The 21,633-nt window shown below is 32.6% G+C and overlaps 1 protein-coding gene and 2 long non-coding RNA genes across 4 annotated transcripts in view; 2 read left to right on the forward strand and 1 right to left on the reverse strand.

Annotated features, from left to right (window-relative positions):
• Positions 1-21,633, forward strand: part of LOC128928201 (uncharacterized) — a 73,574-nt gene that overhangs the window by 3,088 nt on the left and 48,853 nt on the right. The window contains exon 2 of one of the 2 annotated variants that reach the window (XR_008473005.2): positions 9,058-9,124. This is a non-coding gene — a long non-coding RNA (uncharacterized LOC128928201). Of the gene's footprint in view, positions 1-9,057; positions 12,084-21,633 lie in introns of those variants that run through there. The other variant, XR_013520550.1, reaches the window with a different exon arrangement.
• Positions 1,155-21,633, reverse strand: part of TTLL7 (tubulin tyrosine ligase like 7) — a 92,417-nt gene continuing 71,938 nt past the window's right edge. Inside the window, exons 19-20 of the mRNA XM_002751007.6 lie at positions 17,323-17,496; positions 1,155-6,158 (exon numbers count right to left, since the gene is read on the reverse strand). Coding sequence (XP_002751053.1) covers positions 6,038-6,158; positions 17,323-17,496 — 295 coding nt within the window. The 3' untranslated portion in view covers positions 1,155-6,037. The remainder of the gene's footprint in view (positions 6,159-17,322; positions 17,497-21,633) is intronic.
• Positions 12,290-17,497, forward strand: LOC144577168 (uncharacterized). Its single transcript, XR_013520549.1, has 2 exons — positions 12,290-14,180; positions 15,117-17,497. It is a non-coding gene; the product is annotated as an uncharacterized LOC144577168 (long non-coding RNA).

Consider the following 21,633-nt stretch of genomic DNA (forward strand, 5'->3'; position numbering starts at 1 on the left):
AGTCCTGGGAGATGCACTGAAATAAAAGATACTATGGTGAAATTTTGGGAACTGATGCATGTTCCTGTCCCTTTCTGGAAAAATCTCAATGTATCTGAAGATACTAAAGACTTTGAAGTACTGAACGTAGAGAAACACATTCCACTTTTATACCCAGTATTTTCCAAATTTACCTGACCATGGCGATGGGCATCATTGTCAACATACTGTATACATACCTGATGAATAATCATTAAAAGATAACTCTAAGTTAAAGATTATCTTATTCACTACAAAAGAACCAAATGTTTATTTTATTTTTAAGGTACCATATAGTTTTCTAACACTTCAAATTATTCAAGATTATATTATAATTTTTAAAAGATTTTCATTCATTTAATTAAAAATGAAATTATATATATATAAAATTAAAATTATTTTATAAAATAGAAAGAGAGCAAACTACCCACATTGTCCTCATCTTTAGCAGCCACTGAAAAAAATCAATTCAACTTTAAAAGCCTGTATAGAATATTTTAACTTTATAAAAATAATAATGAATTTTTAAAAATATATTTAAGAGTCAATCATTATACCATTTGATTATCAATTCCAAAAAGCAAGGCATACATGCATTAACATTCCAATTTCCTAAATTTTTATCCAAAATGCATTTTTTAAAGGAAGACTATTCCAGATACTTTATACATAATTATCCTAAAGAAAAATGGCACAAATAGCAATATGATATGCTTTTGTTTTTTTTTTGAGGGTTAGTGTTCTAAGTTTTAATAATGAGATTATAAATTACTGAAAAAAAAGGAACTTCATAGCTGAGATGCTGACATAATTCTAATCAGATTAGTAATACTTTTGCTATAATCCATGACATTAGAAAGATGTAAAAATGTAATTTCTAAATTTTAGAACAGTCAGCCTTCAAGCTATCTATGAGAGGAGTTGACAACAATTTTGTTGACTTGACCTGACCTTAACAGCAGGTAAAGTTATCCCCATAGTGCTATTGCTGTCTGTACATAGTAAAAATTTCTGTAAAAACATATCTCATCACTCTGAAACCTTAATTGGGAATCTCTTCTATTACAAAAAACCATGTGTGTGTGTGTGCGTGTGTGTGTGTAAAACAGAAATAAGCATTTGATGACATACTGTAGTTTTCTTATGTTAAACTTTTTTTTATTATAGTAACATACTGGAGTAATTGAAATAATTTCACCATACAGATAATCACATGCTGAAGCATGACAATGCAACGCTAATTGCACACCGTATTGACATTTCAAGCACATTTTCTGTAACAGCATTTGCATTCATATACAGGTAGTAAAGCACATGGGGATAATTTGAGTCATGATTTATGTTAGCAAATGTGTTGCTTTCAAGCTAATCCTCACACCCAGAATCTTCAGCAAATCCATTAATATTCAAATGTTTTAGCATGTACAGTAGTTATTGTATGAACCAAATAGATCAGGACCAACCAAGAATTGCTGTTAGCCTTTGAAACAGAAATATCAGTGTTATCTCATTTTTTTGTAGGTAAGCCTTCTTACTAATTTAGGAACTATTTGGTCCATTAATTATAATTCTACTTCGATAATACAGCACAGTTAATGTAGCATGTGTAACTTGAATAATTTTTCCTCAATTACTCATATACCCATTTATGACAAGGCCCAAAAAGCACCAAAAAATGGCAGCAATCTCAAAGTGTACAGTAAATTTTAATATACCAGTTTTGGTTGCAAAACTTACTAGTAGCCATGTATCTGGCTTTATATGGATCCAGACAATTAATGCATTTTTAGGCATAGAGACTTCAACCTGGTTCTTAAAAAAAATCTCAGCAGACAAAGTGAACTTGATGCAACAACATATTTTATCTATGTTTTATTATTGCTGAGGCAAAACCACACCACCATAAAATGCAAGGAAAATCAATGTCTAAAGGGCAGGATTTCTCTTTTCTTAGCTTTGTTAATACAAAGGTCAAAATTTCACCTTTGAACTAAAAAAGAAGAAATAAAGAATAAGCAGTGTAAATAACAAAATTGTCATCATGAATATATTTCTGAATTTTTATTTATTTATAAGTCAACATTAGCCCAAAATAGTTAGATAACTAATATGGCCCTTGAAATTTTAAATTTCTTAATTTAAAGAGAAAAGCAGATTTCCAAAAAATCATCAGGTTACAGGAACACAATTAACTGTACAGTTATACATCTCATTGTTTAACCCCTAGGACCATGTAAACTAAGACTCAAAGTTTAAATTAGTGTCACAGAACAGAAAAGGAAACTTTTCTGTCACTCTTGAGGTATTTACTATTTTTTAAAGAATATATATTTAAGAATGAATCAATGTTTTATATAAAAATCAAATAATGGCGTTTCTGCAGCTATCAATCACTGATACTTTTGAAAAAGTAATGTATATGTTTAGAGCTAAAGAAACTTGTTAAACAATTAGTACTTTGACATCCTAAAGAATAAAGTATTTGGATTATTAAAACATCTAAAATTTCAAGTTATATACAAAATTCCATACTCATATCCTTTACAAATTAAAAAGAGAATTAAAATGAAATCTTTATTGATGTCTAGAAGTTATTATTACCTAGTTGGGTATAAATATTAGATGAAAAGAAGTTTAGGTTTCTTCATTTGGGTTTGGCTCGATTTTAGTTTTAGGGAGGAAGAAATAGTTGAAACTGTTTGTGTATTTAGATATAATTTTGACATACGATAATATTTGTAAAGATCTTTGCATCTTAGATAACCAAGAACATTCAACTATATTCTAGGCAGAGTTGCCATTGCCATTCTATATTTGATCCTGTTACAACTTCATTTTTAAATATTTAAGGTAAATGCAATGCCACTAAAATAAAAATTTGTTGCTAATAAAATTAATCAAAATATGAATCACAGTAGTACCTTCAATAGATTATATGGAGTGAATGGTAACTAATCTACAATTTGCAGTCTCAGACTATGTCTGTAGGCGATGATTTAAAATGAAAAGGTTGCTTCTTAGACAATTATAGAAATTATTCAAATCTTGCACAGTTCTAGAAAGCATTCCAACCTTAGATTTACTGAATGAGCAGGGATATGTTTTTCTACAGCAGAATAAAAATATGCTTTCATTGTAAGTAAGCCAAGTTCCCCTATTAAAAACCTCTGGTAAGATTAAGTCGCTTTTGGAGTTTTCAGATAAAGCTATTTTCTCTCCTAGAAAAGGGAGTCAGACCTGTACCATCACTTACGCTGATATGTTTTAACCTATGAATAAAAAATGTATAATAAAAACTGGGAAATAATTTATACCTCTGAAACATTTCCATGTCCTCCCGAGACTACCATGGTTTATTGTTGTGTCTTCTCTTCTTGTTGCTCATTAGGGAAGAGCACTACAGCAGACACAGCCCATAGCATACCAGGTGGTATATATAAATACTGAACACAAGGCTTTTATTCGCAACTTCATCATATCAAACTACATCAGTCTAAAAAGGCAAATGAAGGCAAAAAATTTGAACTCTCAAAATAAGGCCAGATATAAGTAGCTAGAGAAATGAAACGTACTTGTTGAAATCAATTTATTGGGTAGTTTGATGTATTTAAATTTACTCTCAGAGTTTAAACTTTCCTATGTTTGCATGTGTGTGTTTGTGTTTTCTGGGAAGAGCATTTCTCCTAGTGATGTACATTCGTATTTTTTGTTTCAAATAAAAATTTTGCTCTTGTACAAAAGTTGCAAAGCACACACTCTAGCAAACAAAGTAACCATTTGTGATTTAAGATAATGCAAAATGAGTGGCAAACTGGGATGATATCATAGACACTTAAAGATAAAGATAGAGATAGAGATAGATATAGATATAGTGGCCAAATCATGAATTTAAAAGAAAAATGAACTCCATGAAGACTTATTACTTGTTGATCATTCTTAGATGATTCTGTAGTATCCCAATTTTGGCATTATTTTTCCTAAAAAATCCATAACATATTTAAAAATTTACAAAATGGAGTCATAGTGTAGTCACTGTGATTTCCTTCATTCTGATACCCGTATTCTCTTCTTCCACAAAAGAGCAAATTCTTCTTTGGGATGCATGCAGCTAGGAAAAGTACCAAATATGGATGTTAGATAGTCATAAAGAATCAAGTAGCTAGCAATAATTTAGGAAAGAAACAAATTATTTCAGCCTAAAAAGGACTCAGAAGATGGCTTGAAAAGCAAAATACATCTAACTTATAACTTTGGGTTGCCAATTATTCTGGCTGTGAATTAAACCAGGCCAACTTGCCCCTCTCAGTTCTCCTGCTTTGGGGCCATTTCTTGAAATAGCTTTTAGAATAGTAAAAGGAGTTAAAACATTCATGAATTTGGAAAATAATTAGCAGCTGGGAGAAAATAAAACTGTTGAGGGAAGAAGTTTAAATAAATTCTAAGAAGTGATGATGGCTGCATTGATGATTTCAATGTCAAGGTAGTGCTGCTTATATTTTTATGGAAAACTGAAAGCTCATTCTTGGTTTTAAAAACTATTCAAAAAAAGGAACTGCTAAGAAGCTTTTGCATAATAATTTTGGACAAGAAGAACACTTCGTTCTGTTTTGATTTTTTAAAAACCCTCAAGGGTACATTGATGACTTGTAATATGTGGTAATTAAAATCTTCTATTCACAATCCTTTAATTGTTTTATATGGTGCAATGAGAAATTACTGTATTAGACTTTGCAATATAAGTTGGTTTCAACCTTGAAAGATTTATAAAAATGTTTGTCTCATTATCCTATGACACTAAAATGTCAGCTCTTCTACTTCTGCAAAACAGGAGAAATAGAATTTAACCGTATGTTAAACCCATCAAAGATATACTTTCCAAATAAAAATGAGTGGTCTAAAACATAAAAACCATATAGAAAGATTTTGTTACCTTTTCTGTTCCTTTTTATGATTCTCTATGAAAAGTAAAAATGAAGGTTTACATTTTATTTTTAACCCACTGGATTGTCTTCCATTTTATTTATTTTTATCTTCATTTTATTTATTTATTTATTTATTTATGAGGTGACGTTTCATCCTTGTCACCCAGGCTGGAATGTAATGGCACAATCTTGGCTCACTGCAAGTTCTGCCTCCCAAGTTCAAGTGATACTCCTGTCTCAGCCTCACAAGTAGCTGGGATTACAGATGCTTACCACCATGGCCAATTTTTGTGTTTTTAGTAGAGACAGGGTTTCACCATGTTCGCCAGGTGAGTCTCAAACTCCTGACCGCAGGTGATCCACCCACCTTGGCCTCCCAAAGTACTGGGATTACAGGCATGAGCCACTGCACCTGCCTGTCTTCCATTTTAGATCATAATAGATCTCACTAGATCCTTACCAAAAATTTATGTTATTACAAGCAGCTAAATTTCCACAAAAAGAAATAAAAAGGTTGGAGAATCAGGTTATGACTTTTCTAGTATTTTACATTGTGCTATAGTAATGATAAACCCGTTTTAAACTTCTTAATCTTATCAAGCAACACCAGGTTTCTAAATCTTTTTGTTTCATTTAAAATGGCTATTATATATGAGAATTTTTAAGGTGTTATACTAAACCCTTTTTCATGTCAAAAGGCATGTTATCTAGAAAATAATTTAACACTGTAATGGGATCTTCAAGATCAATTTGTTTTATATACTCTGCAGCAAAAATAACATTTCTAGTAGGAAGGAATTAATTAGAAACCTAGCAAGTTCTAGACATTCACATATTTGTGTAAACAATTTTAACATGGTTTATTACATTTCCAGAAATGTTGTCTTATATTCCATTTTTTGCTAATTATTCTTTCATATATTATTTAATATAATAAATATATGTTATTTGAGTGTATATGTGTATATATTTTCACACATATATATGTCTTATGTACATAAAACAGCACTTAATGGTCATGTTCTTTGCATGTTCAACTTCAGGGGGAAAAAATGAATTGCTATTATGTATAACTAATGGCAGTCTTCCCTTCTGTTTCACAAATGGCCATATCTGGATGTAAACAAGACATTGGAGCGAGTCATTCCAGGTGAATTGTACTTCAAGTTGTAGGTCGGTGTTCTCAAGAAGAACTGGGTACTCCCTGGTAGTAAATACCTAAAAATGATAGTCAACAAATTAGATTTGTAAAAGCAAATTATAACTAACTCTCTCACTAAAGGATTATGTGGTTAGCAATTTACATATTCTATATAAGAAATGTTACTGTAACAAAAATGCAATTCATATAAAAAGATTTCCTTCCCTAGACTGTAGGAAAGAAGGAGAGAAAAATCATATATAGATACAATATATGATGTTAGTATCCCAAGACTTCCCATTAAGAGCCATTGTACTCAAATGCTGTGAAACTGTTTATGTGAATATTGTTAATTTAGAATTCATCATCAGTCCTTGGAAGTAATATTTGGAGTCAATCAAATATTTCTTTAAAACATGTGATTTGAGAATTTGACTAGCCATATTAACAATAATTGTTTGTTTCAAGGGAGGCAGAACCACTGATTAATAATAGATCATTGATGTATTATTACTATTACAGGTAATCTAATAGAAAAAGTTAAAGATTAACATTCCTAATTAGAATATAAATTTTATATTCTTTGGCCATAGAGTGCTTATGATTACAGAATATGAAAAACAATCATGATTACAGGTTGCATATAACCCTTGCAGCCAAATGTATTTCAAAATATGTGGGTTTTTTTCCAGATTTTAGAAAGATAATATAGTATATTATTTATACTATATTATATAGTAATATGTATATTACTATAGAACACCTCCATGAGGGCCTTGGAGCAGCATCTTTTAAACAAACCATTAACATTTCTGTAGTAAAATGTATTAATATTCACAATAAATCAGATAAAGACTACAAATAACTTCACGTCAATTCAGGTCAGATTTGCCAGCACATGAGTTACCTTTTTTTTTTTGAGACAGTCTCACTCTGTCACCCAGTCTGTAGTGCAGTGGTATGATCTTGGCTCACTGCAACCTCTGCCTCCCAGTTTTAAGTGATTCTCCTGCCTCAGCCTCCCAAGTAGTTGGGATTACAGGCAAGCGCCACCACACCCGGCTAATTTTTTTTTTTTTTTTTTCTGTAGAGACGGGGTTTCACCATGTTAGCCAGGATGGTCTCAAATGGGTTACCTGATTTTTCAAGTTTTCAAAGCTTTGGAAATTAGGAATTGCGAGTAAGAGATTGTGCACCTGTAGAAGCTGTTTTCCTGTGAAAACTCTTGATTAGCATTAGGCCAGTCCAATCTATATATGTCTAGAAAGAAATGGTCACGGAAATCTACATGAACCAATGAAAACAACACTACTCAAAGTGTAAGTCCTAGTAATGATGAGAAGGAAATGCTATAAGTCAGAACAAAGATACTTATGAGGAATTTCCAAGAGCAGAAGCAGCACAAGATGTGTAATTAGCAGTAGTCTTGGGAAATAAACAATGGAACGGAATGAAATCCTTTATTTTCTTCATTTGACATTAGAATCCTCCAGAGACAGTATCATACTCCCATAGATAAATGAAAAACAGAGGACCTAGGGCACTATTAGCTCTCTATTCTATGTTAAATAATACTCATAACTATGATAATTCTGTGTCAATGGAAAATTATATTTATAGTTGTGCTATATGAATTATGTAGAAAGAAAAGAAATTCATTATAATCAAACTATATGCAGCATTCAGATTAAAATAGCAGAAATTTCTATAATATCCATAAACATTTTATCATGAATTATCTAATAATATCTTCTAAACCTATTACCTAATATCACAAACTATAATTACTCAAATCATTAAATTAATAGAGCAGTAAAATAATATAAAACAAACTAAATTAAATCGAAATTGCATTACAGGTGACAAATAATGAAACAAGTGATTTCTCACATCACAGATTATATAAATTATTTTCTTAATATCACTTGGGTAATTTATATGGATTAATTATTATATCAACAATTGGTGGGGTCATGATGATTGATCCAAAATCTTCTGCCATGGAAAAGCTATCCTTCCTATCTAGGGCAAAGTTGCAAAAGAACACAAGGTGTTTGATCAAAATCCACTATTCCATATTAGTTGAGAGTTACTCTACCTTCTACTGAAGATGCATTCTGATAGTACTGATAATTACACAGTAAACAGTAACTTCTACCAACTTTCTTTCAAAGACTTTCCAAGCAATAGTTACTACTGACGTTTCATTTACATATACTTTTGAGATAAAGATCAATATTTTGCACATGAAAAAATAAAAGCAAAAAGTCCAGGATCACAATTAACTTACACTATTTTACAGAACAGATATTTAAATCGTGTTTTCTATGTGCCCAGCACTATTGTAATTGCTTTACAGATATCAATTCATTTAGTTCTCATGACAATTCTATGTGGTAGATTATTATTGTCAGCTCCATTTTACAGACAAATAAACTTCATGATGCATACCAGGGTCAAATGACTTGCCCAGAGTCTCCTACCTAGTAAGTGGCAGAGCCAGGATTCAAATCCATGCAGGCAGAGCTCCTAGCAATCACACTATATTGTCATGACAATGCTACATAATTATCTTTGGATATTAATTTCAGTTTTAAAACTAATGGGTATAATTATTATATAAAGTATATGAAATATGAAGTATAAAATAATCTAGAAAGCAGAAAGATATTATCGTGCCACAAACCTAAACTTTTTAATAGCACAGAAAAAGAAGAAACCTTTTTTTTTTAAGACTTGAAAAGAAGTTCAGCATGAACTAAGAAAAAGCATATAAAATTACATTGGAAGAAACACTTTGCATCCCTAATACAAGTGCTGTAAGATATTTTAAAGTGTTGCAGATAAATACAATGGATTATTTACCTTAGTATCTCTATTAATATATCTTGGGAGATCCCACACTAGCTGAACATTGAAGATTGTCTTTGAAATGTTCCTTGCAATGAAGTTAAATAATTTGATTTTTTTTTTAAGCAAGAGACTATCTCAAGGAAGTGGGCTTCCAGATTAAAGAACTTGTGTAAAGCACAAAAAAAATGTGGTAAGTGTACAGCTTATTTTTCTAGCTTATTCTTTACCTAGGAAAATGGCTCATTGCTAACTCATGTCAAGGAGAAATACCTCAGACTACCCTATTCATTTCATAGCCTCACTCCTCATCTTTCTCATCCCTAAGGCAGGTGTGTACATCTTTACATAACCATTATATTAAATACAAACATAGAGCCCGTATTTATGTAATTCCTGAGTGATATAGAATTAGTTTGTCTTTCATGTACCAATTTATTGCTGACCGTGGAGGATCTCTAGAATATGAGGCATTTCAAGACTGGTAGAAATTAAACCTGAAAACATAAGTTACACTCACCTTCCGTTTCCTCTTCATGGAGTTAAGACCAGGACCCCTGATTTCCCCAGAATAATTTTAAGACCCCATTTGGAAAATTCAGGGTAAATAAAGTTCATCAGAATATTTGTCCTGTGTTTTTAAAATATTTATATTGTAATGAAACATATAACATGAAATGTACTATTCGTGTTTTTCTTACCATTTTTAATTGTACAATTCAGTGCATTAAGTACATTCACAACGTTGTGTAACCATCACCATTAATGTCAGAACTTTTTCATTTCAAACAGCAGCTCTTTATCCTTTAAGTACTAAAGCTCATTTTCCCTTCCTTCCTACCCCTAGTAACATCTATTCTATTTTCTGTCTGTATGAGATTGCATATTATACATGCCTCATATAAATGGAACCACAAGATTTGTCCATTTATGTCTGGCTGTTTAACTTAGCATGCTTTCAAGGGTCATCCATATTGTAGCCTGTATCAGAATTTAAGACCATACTGTGCCTGAATAATATTATATTATATGTGTATACCATATTTTATCTATTCAACTGTTGATGGGCATGGGTTGTTTCCACCTTTTGACTATTGTCTTATAAATAATCCTTCTGTGAACATTGGTAGACAAGTATCTGTTTGTCTTTATTTTTGCTTCTTTTGGGTAAATACCTTGGAGTAGAATTGCTGGGTCATATGGTAATTCTACATTTAATTTTTGAGAAACTCCCAACTGTTTTCTACAACTGCCACACAGTTTTACGTTCTTACCAGCAATGCATGAGAAATCCAATTTCTCCACATCCACATCCTTGCCAATACTTATTACTTTATACTTTTTTGATAATAGCAATTCTAGTGGATGTGCATTGTCCTGTGGTTTTAAATTCAATTTTTGGGGGAGGAAAATCCCAGTTTCAAATTCCACCTTTGCCATATATCTAAATCCAATATAGATTTCGATAAGGCTTAAGTTTCCTAGCTGTGAAAAATGTCCAGTAGTTTCTGCCATGCATGGCTCACAGAGAATGGAGCCAATGAAATAATGTACATAAATAATATTACTTATAATTTACATATTATGAACAATGGCCTCAATTACCAGACTATCTCTGTTCTTAGATAGATATATCCAAGATGAATATATCTTAATGGATATCTTGACCTAAGGACACAAATGGTACCATATGTTTAGCCATATTTTAAACTTTTATATTATAAAGTATAAAATATTTTTAAAAGTACATAAAGCATAAATGTTCAGTTTAATGAGTATTAAAGAGATTGTGTCATTACCACCCATGTTAAGTAACTGAATATTCCTAGCATCCTAGAGTCCTGTGTTACAGTACCCTCCCTCTTCATAAACTTAATCACTATTCTGACCTTTATGGTAATTACTTCCTTATTTACTTCCCAATTATACATTCCTTAAACATCATAATTTAGTTTTACCTGTTTTTGATTTTTCATTAAATCAAAATATATATTCCTTTGTATCTGGCTTATTTTGCTCTACTTTATGTTTGAGACTAACCCATGTTGCTATATGTGTTGTTCATTTTCAATGTTGTATAATATTCCCCTGTATGAATATTAGAAAAAATGTGTCCATTTTTTAGCTATTACGAGTAAATGCTACTATAATCATTCTCATAAGGGTCTTGCACACATGTGCACACATATGTACTGAGAATTTACTGAGAGTACCTGTAAAGAGGGTAGACTTTAGGTATAATGCCAAACTGTAAAAGGTATCGATATTCACTTCACAAGCAGGGTAAGAGAGTTCCCATTACTCTATGTTCTCATCAACACTTGTGATGAATATGCAGTGCTTTTGAGATTTTGCATTTCCCTGATTATTAATTAGCTTAAACACTTTTTCAAATGTTTGCTGGTCCTTTTTTTTCAATTATCTTCCCCATGTTCATTGTGTGGTCTACTTTTTTCCTAGAAATTTGTAGGAATTACTAGATAATTGTATAAGAATTTTTTATACCATTATATGGGTTGCAAACACTTTCTTCCATCCTGTGGCTTGCTTTTTCACCTCTTAATGGGGTCTTCTAATGAACATATGTTTTTAATTTTAATATAGTCAAATGTATTAATCTTTTGACTTATGACTAACATGTTTTGGTTCTATTAATCTTTGCATACCTTAATGTCATGAAAATATTTCCCTGTATTATCTTCTGAAATCTTTATGCAGTTTTACCTTTCACATCTACATACTACTTTCATCTGGAAATTGTTTTTGTTCGTGGTAAAGTTTCTTTTTTTTTTATTTGGAAATGCAATTGTCCTAAAACCATTTGTTTAAACAAACTATCTTTTCCTATTTGTCATAAATCAGGTGTACCCCACTTTTGTCATAAATTAAGTCTCCAGCTAGGCCTGGGATGGTTTATAGTTTTTCTCAGTTATTCCAATGGTCTATTTTTCTATCCTTTTGCCAATATTATATTATCTTAAATTACTTTAGCTTTATTGTAAGTCCTGAGACACTGTAGTTACTAAATCCTATGACTTTATATTGCTGTATTTCAAGATTGTCTTACCTATTCTTGGTCTTTTGCTTTTCTGTATAGTGATAGGTTAAACTTTGGTCAAATGTTTCTTGCCACCAAGAATAAAAAATAAAAATTTGTTGAGATTTATAGAATTACATTGAATTTATAAATGTATTAAATTATTTGAGAACTGATATACTGATAATATTGAGTGCAATGATGAATAAGACATAATTTTCTATTTTTTACATTATCCTGCATAAAGATCATAAATATTTCTTGTTAAATTTATTCCTAAGTATTAGATATTCCTTTGTTCTTTTGAAAAAATATTTAAATTTTTGTATCTTAGATATTTGTTGTTGATTTAAAAAAGTGCAATTGATTTTCTTATATTGACTTTGATTTATATGATTTCATCAAAATTGTTAAATTCACTTTATAATTTATCATAGGTTTATTTACATTCGTATGAATACAATTATATCCACTTACTGAGCTTAGTTCTTTCTTCCAAACCTAATGCCTTTTATTTCTTGTGTCTCATTAAACTAGCTAGGACCTCTAGTACAATGCTGGGTAGAAGTGGTGATAATAGACGGTCTTGTTACTCATTTGAAAGGGAAAGCCTTCAATGCTTCAACATTAGGTATGTTTTTTGTAAGGTTTTTGTAGTTATCCTCATCAGATTGGAACATTTATCTTTTGTGTCTAGCAACTAAACACTTTTTAAAGCATGAATGCATATTGAATTCTATCAAGACTTTTATCTCTATCTTTTGAAATTATCTTTTATGCTATTACTGTAGCAAATTACACTCATCACTTTTTAAAGTTATTGCATCTTTACATTGAGGCAACAGGCAGAAGTTGGTCATGATATATTATCCTATTTAAACTTTCTGGGTTCATCTTGCTAATATTTGGTTTAGGAGTTTTGCGTCTATGTTTAGGAGTGCAATTGAACTATTATTTTCCTTTGCCATATGTCTTGGTCAGGTTTTGGTATCAAAAGTAAGGTAATCTAGAAGAAGCTGAAGAGTGTTCACTCCTTCGCAGTCTCTGGGTGGGTGTGGTAGAATTGGCCAGTGATGCCATCTACCGCTGGAGTTATCTTTGTGGAATGGCTCTTAATAATTGATTTAATTTCTTCAGTAGCTATGATGATTTAGGACTTTCTATTTCATCTTTTGTTTGGTAGTACGTGTTTTTCTAAAAATTTGTTAACATCAATGAAACTACTACATTTACCAGCATAAAACTGTTCATAATATTTCCTTATCAAGTTGTAAATATTTGTAGAATTTGTAGTAATGTCTCCCTTTTCCTTCTCGATATTAGCTATTTGTCCATTTTATATTCTTTATCAGTTTGCCAGGTGTTTAGCAATTTTGTTAGTATTTTCTAAAATCAGCTTTTGGCTGTGTTTAACTTCCTTATTCTCTGTTTGTTTCATTATGTCATTAATTTCTTCTATTTTTATTATTAATTTTTTTCCTGTATTACTTGGGTTTATTTAAATGCTATTTCGTTACCTCTAAAAATGAATGCTTAGATTTGCTGTTTGCCTTTCCTTTTTCCTAATATATTCATTTAAATCTATAAATATCCCTCTATTACTGATTTAGCCATATTCTACAAGTTTTATTTCTAATAGCCTTATTGCTCAGTTCAAAATATTTTCTTATGTCCATTATAATCTCTTATTTGATTCATGGATTATTTAAAAGTATATTTTTTGACTTTCCAAAGCATAGATTTTCTGTTTATATTTTTCTATTGTTTTCCAGCTTAAAGGGATTTGGTCAGAAAAAGTTCTCTGTATAATTTCAATCTTCTGAAATCTTTGAAATTTGTTTTTTTTTAATTCCACTATATGGTTGATTTTGTAAAATTTCCTATTGTGCCTAATATACTGAATTCTGAAGTTAATACATCTGCTTCTGTATATGACAGTTAAGTCTGTTAATTCTATTGTTAAAAATTTTATGTCTTTACTGAGCTTTTTCTGAGAAATGATTATTAAGTCTTCCTCAAGTGTTGTAAATTTATCTCCTTTTCATTTCTGTCATCTTTTGCTTTGCAAGCCATCTCAAGCATTGTTACTCCTAGGAATCTAGAGTGTTGACAACAGACCCCATCTTTGGCAGACCCTGACCTCCTATTTTATCCCCTCAGCCCGCAAGACTGTCAAACACACTGCTCAGCACTAACAAGTACTCACTAACAGGTACCAAGTTAACAAGTACTTTCAAGCAAATGTGGTATTTTGTACAGCTTTTCTAGTTACCATCAGAGGCAGGATTTATCCAAATACTTAATGTTCTATTACCAAAAGCAGAAATGGTAACTTGGTGGTTTTTAAAATGTGTTTTAGCTATGGAAACCCTCATGAAATGAGCTTATATGAAAGCTCGGCACATGAAAGGTAGAAACCCAGAAATGCTGAGGCTCAAAAGTGGCAGATCCCAAAGCTTCCCAATTAAGCCTAGGTATAGTGGAATATTGAGCAGGTCTCAAGAACTCTAGTATCCTGGAGAGATATGTGTATATTTCTAACTGACCACCTGGCTTTAGATACACAGTTCTATTTGCTCAAAATTATTATGATTCCACCTCTGAGAAATGTCTTTTCATTTGGTATGCATATATTATTTTTTCTGAGACTGCAAAGTTGAAGGCCACTCTCTTCCATGTAATAGATGCCATATACTCTTTCAATCCCCTTAAGAAATATCCTGTAGATCTTTGGTAAAGATAAACCTGGTCCATAAACCTGTCTGAGGTTAGTTCTATTTTCCATCTATTTTAATTTTATAAACAAATTAACCAAAGTTAAATCTCCTCATAAATTATTTAGGTATACCTCATAAATTATTTATATTAGGTATATTTACATTTATTTATAAATATTATAAATATAAATTCATATTATCAGGTATACTTCATAAATAAAACGTGTCAATCTTCTATAATTTATTCTACAATAAAATGTAGAATGTGACTTCTATATTTAAGTAAAATGCTAAAGAGTCTGTTTCTTACTATAAGAAAAAGTAATATGGCCACTTTTTACATGTTATTAAATTAATGTGACATAAACTTGGGTTTTAACAGCTAGATATTAGGGAGAAATGTTTACTTCCCTTTGCTCCTTGCATTCCAGTATAAAAGAATTTCACTACTGTGAACTTCCTGGCCTCTTACCAGAACCAAATTATCTGATTTGTGGATTTAAAAGAAGAAAACAGGCATGCTTGGCTCAGCCTCTTTTGTCTTTATGGCTCTGCCTTTCTGCAGAGAGGATGCATCTTTTCTTACTCTCCTGCCAATGCTAAAGGAACTAGACTTTATGGGCTAGTGACAGTGGAAGGTTTGCATTGATTCTGCTCTCCCTTTGACTGGATAGGTAAGTTTAATCCCAAAATTCAGTATTAGAAAACTCACTTGGCTCACATCTACACCATGTTCCCCACTGTAACCTTTATTAGCAATAGCACTGTAGAGTAACAGAATAACCGATGATGACCATATGTCTAACTCCAGTATTTCTCTGTCAAATGGTTCTGAACTTGGGCAGGAATGAAAGTGTATTTACTGATATCTCAAAATGATCATAATCCTAACACTGGGGCCATCCTGGCCATTTATCAGAAATCCAGAAGTCAAGATTCCATGGATGGGAATATCTCTTTTGACCACCAGCAGGGGAAGAAAATAAAAAAGTCTGAAGCAACTGTAAAGCATACCTTTTTCCTCCAATGTAACCAAGAAGACTCATCCTATTTTGTGTACCCACAAAAGCTACAAGATCCATCAACAGAAATTAGTTTATGAAATCTAGAATTGTAGGACTGACATTAAAGAGTCTCAAGGAATTCCTTCTTAGACTGAAATTTAAGATTTTCCTGACCATGCTCCCAGAGTATCACCCCTTAACAAGAAGGTTCTTCATTTATATGGTATGATGTCCAAAAAATGGCTATCATTCTTTTAAATTATACAAAATAGTATTAATGAAAAGTATTGAGTTTTATTGCAATAATTTGCTCCAGTCAAACCATTAAAACTGTAGAATATAACATTGATATTTAAATATTTTAAGTGTTAATGGTTACTTTTACCACTATTATTATTGTGATCAACCAGCTTCTATTTGTGGAAGAGTTAAAACAGGTTAAATGTCCTGTCACACTACAATGACAGAATCCAAGACAAACAAATATTTTAAATGTCTCTTAATACTTTCTATTAAAAATATTCTGAGCCTCTCCACTGTTAGAGGTCACATTTGCAATAAAGTTAGCTTTATTATACTCCCTGAGATTTTTTTAAATAAACAGATAAATTTCTAGGTGTTTTCAAGAAAAGAAAATCCAAGCTATAGTGGTTCCATTTTCCTCATTTTTTTTTTTTTTTGAAATGGAGTTTCACTCTTGTTGCCCAGGCTAAAGTGCTAGAGTGCAACGCTGTGATCTCAACCTGTCACAACCTCAATCTCCACCTCCTGGGTACAAGCAATTCTCCTGCCTCAGCCTCCCGAGTAGCTGGGATTATAGGCATGCACCACCATGCCCGGACTGCCTCAGCCTCCCAAAGTGCTGGAATTACAGGCGTGAGCCACCATGCCTGGCCCTCATCGTTTATTCAACTATTCACTGACTTTTTTGACTCTCACTTAGTTTTTCAAAGTCATGGCTTAATTTCTTCTATCCTGAATAGCAATACATCTTATAAATACTAAAACTAACATTATATTCATCTTTATTTTTAATGGGAAGTGCAGTTGTCTTGAGAAATGCTAAAAGGTACTTTCTTTACTCTGTATTTTTGTAGCTTAAAAGCAATATTGTTTTTCATGTTTTTCGGAAAACTATTTCAACTGTTAATTTATGAAACTCATTTTTCAAATAGCTTGACAAAATTTTACCTTCTACGTATCTGGTAATGAAGGAAATAGCAGAAGGAAATTGAACAATAAAAATGAAACCAAAGGTATCTTCCCAACTGTAGTAGGCTCAAGGGTAAATGTTAAAATAACTCTATTGGAGAAAAAAAGTTAAATATATTACCAAATTTTGGATGCTCTTGCTCTGAACTTTTGAAAGTGAAAGTATATAAGTCAAATAACTTCATTTTCAAGTATGTTTTATCACCTTTAGATTCGTGATTGCTGTCCTTGTTCAATCCCTTAAAGGTAAAGACTGTACTGATTGATTAAAAATATTTTGCAGATAATAGCATGTATGAATTTTCAGTCTTTAGCTTTTTTCCTAATCATATAAATAGAAAAAAAACACTCTCAATTGCAAACTGTGTTTTAGCATTACTTTATATAAAACTCTCAAGGGTTAGAGAATGTGAACAAGTACCTGGAATTACCCCAATCAGGACCAATGCCTGAGAGTGATCCTCTTGTGTCAGTTGCATATTTGTAAACCACTAGCAGGCACTGTTTACAAAGCTCTACCAGGCGCTGGCAACACTGGAGCTGCAAAGGAGTCACCACCTCCGAGCTTTTATTGAATATACTCTCCCAAGAGGATCTGTTGGCATGGAAACAGACATGATCTCATGTTGACTGTTAAAAATGACAACCAGCTGTATCACTTCCCTAGCAACAAACCAGTAAGGGAAATAGAAATGACCTCATACATTTGCAATAACTATGAATGGTTTAAAGTTATATAGTAAGTATCAATTAGGAAATTAATCTTTATATTAAAGAAACACATCAAATGCATATAGGGTTTGTGTGTGTGAGTGTGTGTGCATGCACGCGAGTGAGACAGACAGAGAGAGAGAGAGAGAGAATCTCACTATGTTACCCAGGCTGGAATACAGTGGCTATTCACAGGCATAATCATGATGCACTACAGCCTCGAACAAACTCCTAGACTCAAGTGATCCTCCCCCACTTTAGCCTCAAAGTAGCTGAGACTACAGGCATGTGCCACCATGCCCAGCACTGTTTGTTCTTAAAGCTTTTAAAGCTGCCAACCCTGGATGGGTAATAGGAGAGTTTTCCAACACCTCTTAAAAAATGGAGTTACTCTATATTAAGGTATTTGTAAAATTAAAATACTGAGCTAATTTCTCAAAAATTAAGTATTCTTGGAATTTAGGCTTTCTCAGAATCTGTATTTACCTTAACATTAATAATGATCCCTCAAAATGATTAAAAAGTTGCTGAAGCCAGGAGCGGTGGCTCATGCCTGTAATCCCAGCACTTGGGAAGGCCAAGGTGGGTCAATCATGAGGTCAAGATATCGAGACCATCCTGGACAACATGGTGAAACCCCCTCTCTACTAAAAATACAAAAAAAATTTAGCTGGGCATGGTGGGTGCACCTGCAGTCCCAGCTACTCGGGAGGCTGAGGCAGGAGAACTGCTTGAACCCAGGAGGTGGAGGTTGCAGTGAGCCAAGATCGTGCCACTGCACTCCAGCCTGGAGCCTGGCAACAGAGCGAGACTCTGTCTCAAAAATAAACATAAAAAGTTGCTGAAACAATTGTTGATCTCTCTTCGCTAGGAGAATTTAGATTAATACCTTTATTGTGACCATCCCTTGCAAAACACTTTTAGACATAACTATATCTATGATAATCCTGGAGCACAGATTCTGTGTGCTAGAAGTGATGCTATCTTAACAAGTATTGTGCTACTGCAATGCCAGAAGCAGTATGCCTCCTCCTTCATTGCACTCAGCTTATTCCAAAGCAGGTAATGGTACATACTTCCTTCAATTTTGTGGTGGTATGTGTGGATGTGGGTATGAGTGTGTGTGTGTGTGAACAGTTCCTAAGTTTACCATCATGGCATTACGGTTAACATCAGGAAATACCTCACTACTTTATCACCAGGGAAAGAGAGAGAGAGACACACACACACACAGAGAACGAAAGATTTATTCCTCATACTTATTTCTTGAAACTCTTCAAGTCTCCAGGGGAAAGTCTGGTTTGAGACTTAGTAATGATTCACATCTCATTTTACATAAACCAATTCACATAACCCTCAGAGAGAAAAGCATAGACTTTCAGAAAGGAAAAAGTATTCAGAACAATATTTTCCTGAAGAAGTGAACTTCCCAATGGGAAACACAAAGACTCCACCTTCAACCTTCTGTGGATATTTGATATATTTGGAATTTTTTTTAAATGCCTTAGAAACAGAAATGTATTTTTTACTAGAATGGCTACTGTTTATTTTTTCAGAGAAACGTGGCCACAAATAGACAGCATGTCACCAAGGAATGAGAGGTTTTCTTAAAAGGAGTACAATTCAAATGAGCTAATTGAAAGAAACAAATTTTCTTCAGTGTTCTGAAATGTTCAGGACTAAATATAATAGTCTTTTAAAATACTGGTCTTTTAAATTGTCAAACAAAAAAGTTATTTTTATTTAAGAAACAGTAATTTGATGATTAAATTAACTGTAAAAACAAAATTTGAATTATTGCTAAATAGAAGAAAACTAGATATAACACATGCGTTTATCAAGATTTACAGATATAGATATAAAATCTACTTACCTAATTTAATCAAAAACTGCTGGAAAAATAATTAGGGAATATGTTTATAATTGTATACTTTAACTTAGCAGACTCTATAAAATTTCATATAAATGTGAATACATACAAAAAAAATCCTGTGTTTTCACTGTCTACCTAGCACTTTTCTTTCTGCTGGGATTTTGGTTCTGTCTACAAAAGTCTACCTCCATCACCACCCTCTACTCTCAACTTGGATATATTTATTTTTTGATACTTTGGACCTATTTAATCATATCTACTATCAAGTCAGTCATATTATGGTAATTTTTCTTTAGAGGTAGGAAAAGAACAAATAAAATGGAAGAAAGCTAAAAGAGCTTCTTCTGTACCCCTCAAATCTGATGTAACATCTTAAATAATATGTGAGTTATAATATGACCAGCTTTGGCTTCTCATTCTCTCATTCTCCCTTAAATATTTAAAATAAATATATGAATCAAGGTCCTATACATATTTATTTCCAGTGTGTATATTTACCACTACTAGCCCAGACTACATTCTAGTCTATATGTTAATCCTTATTTAGGTTTCAGCATACCAAAACCCTCGAGAAAATGAAAGCAACCTATTTAATTTGGCACTAGGCCAGTAGAACCCCCTCTACACAAAGGAAACCTGAATATATAACTGTATCCCCTACCCCTCTACCTGCCACCTGGCATAGCTGAGTAGATGTGAAATGCCTCTAGAAGACCACAGTATTTCAACTTTCAACACTAGCAACACAAAGTATTTTTAAAAGGCGAAAGGAGGTAAAAAATAGCTAAAATACCAGTGTTTTTACCAAAGAACCCCAGTTCTCATCTACCTGCTTTTTAAATCTAAATTCCAAGGAAATAGGGTCACCAAAATCTATGAATTCAAAAAGAAAAATTAAATGATTAAAAAGTTCTTTCTGGATCTCCCTAATCCTCACAGAAATATAAAAGGAAATCACTTTAAATGACTTTTTAAAAGTAATATAACAGTAAGATATAGAATACTGAATACCTCTGGCAACAAAGGAGAGTTATTCATGAAATCCAAAGACTTAGAAATCCTCACATTATCCAGTAATCCAGTAATTTTCACCCCACTTTCTCATCAAAACATTTCATAAAGCAGTTATCTAAAGAGTGAAACCGATTCATTTGTTTCTCCCCTGGTACAAGTCCTAATTGAGTGGCCCAAAATTAAGCAGCAGAACAGAGAAAGGAAAAGTTGTGGTAGGTTTCCCTAGATTTGGCCCAGGGGTTTTACTGATGCTTCAAACAGAAAACATCCTTGTCCCTCTCTTTTCCTCTTCCAGGCTGCTGAAGTTTATACAAACCACACAGTAATCACCAACAGAAAGATTAATGACCTAAAAAGTATAACAACACATCCAATTGAAAGTGGCATGAGAACAGGGAGATTCCCAACATTTTAAATAGTCTATACATTATGCATACCTTTTCAAGTAGGCATAATCCAGCCTAGAAATACACTGCTGCCTTAGAATGTTCCTTAAAGTTTCTTCTTGTCCTAAGATTCTAAAAGAAAAGCTTTTATATGTCAAACCCCCACAGGAAAATACTTTTGGCTTGGGAATCCAAGCTAGATTCTCTTCTTTCGGGTTTATGTATTAGGATTTTGAGTGGAAGTGAAGCTTTCCCAGACCATGCATTTTTTTCTCCCACATTAACCCCTCTGCGTTTTCCTCTTGGCTTTACCCCACGCTATTCTTCCTGTAACTCTCAGCTGAAATGCTACTTCCCATAGCCACTATTCCCTAGCTCTCAGGCTTAAGTTTGAGTCCCATAGAACCCCAGACTTCCTCTATGCCAGTAAAACATGATATATAATCTTATTTATGGAAATTCTAAGAGCTATTTTCTTAGAGTGAACACATTCCAAATGTGGGCATCATAACACCCCCAAGATGCTGCATGTGATAAAAGGGTTACTGGGCATGCTCATCAGCAGCCTGGAAGAGGAAAACAGAGGAACAAGGGTGTTTTCTGTTTGATACATCAGTAAAACCCCTTGGCCAATCTAGGGAAACCTACCACAAAGATCTACATTACTCTGGTGTTTCTGGAGGTACAAAGGGGATGGTTTACTTACTTTGTTTTATTGTTTGGGATGTTGACAGGCAAAGGCAAGAAT

This window comes from Callithrix jacchus, chromosome 7, assembly GCF_049354715.1.
Source record: "Callithrix jacchus isolate 240 chromosome 7, calJac240_pri, whole genome shotgun sequence".
In the NCBI taxonomy this organism is placed as follows: Eukaryota; Metazoa; Chordata; class Mammalia; order Primates; family Cebidae; genus Callithrix; species Callithrix jacchus.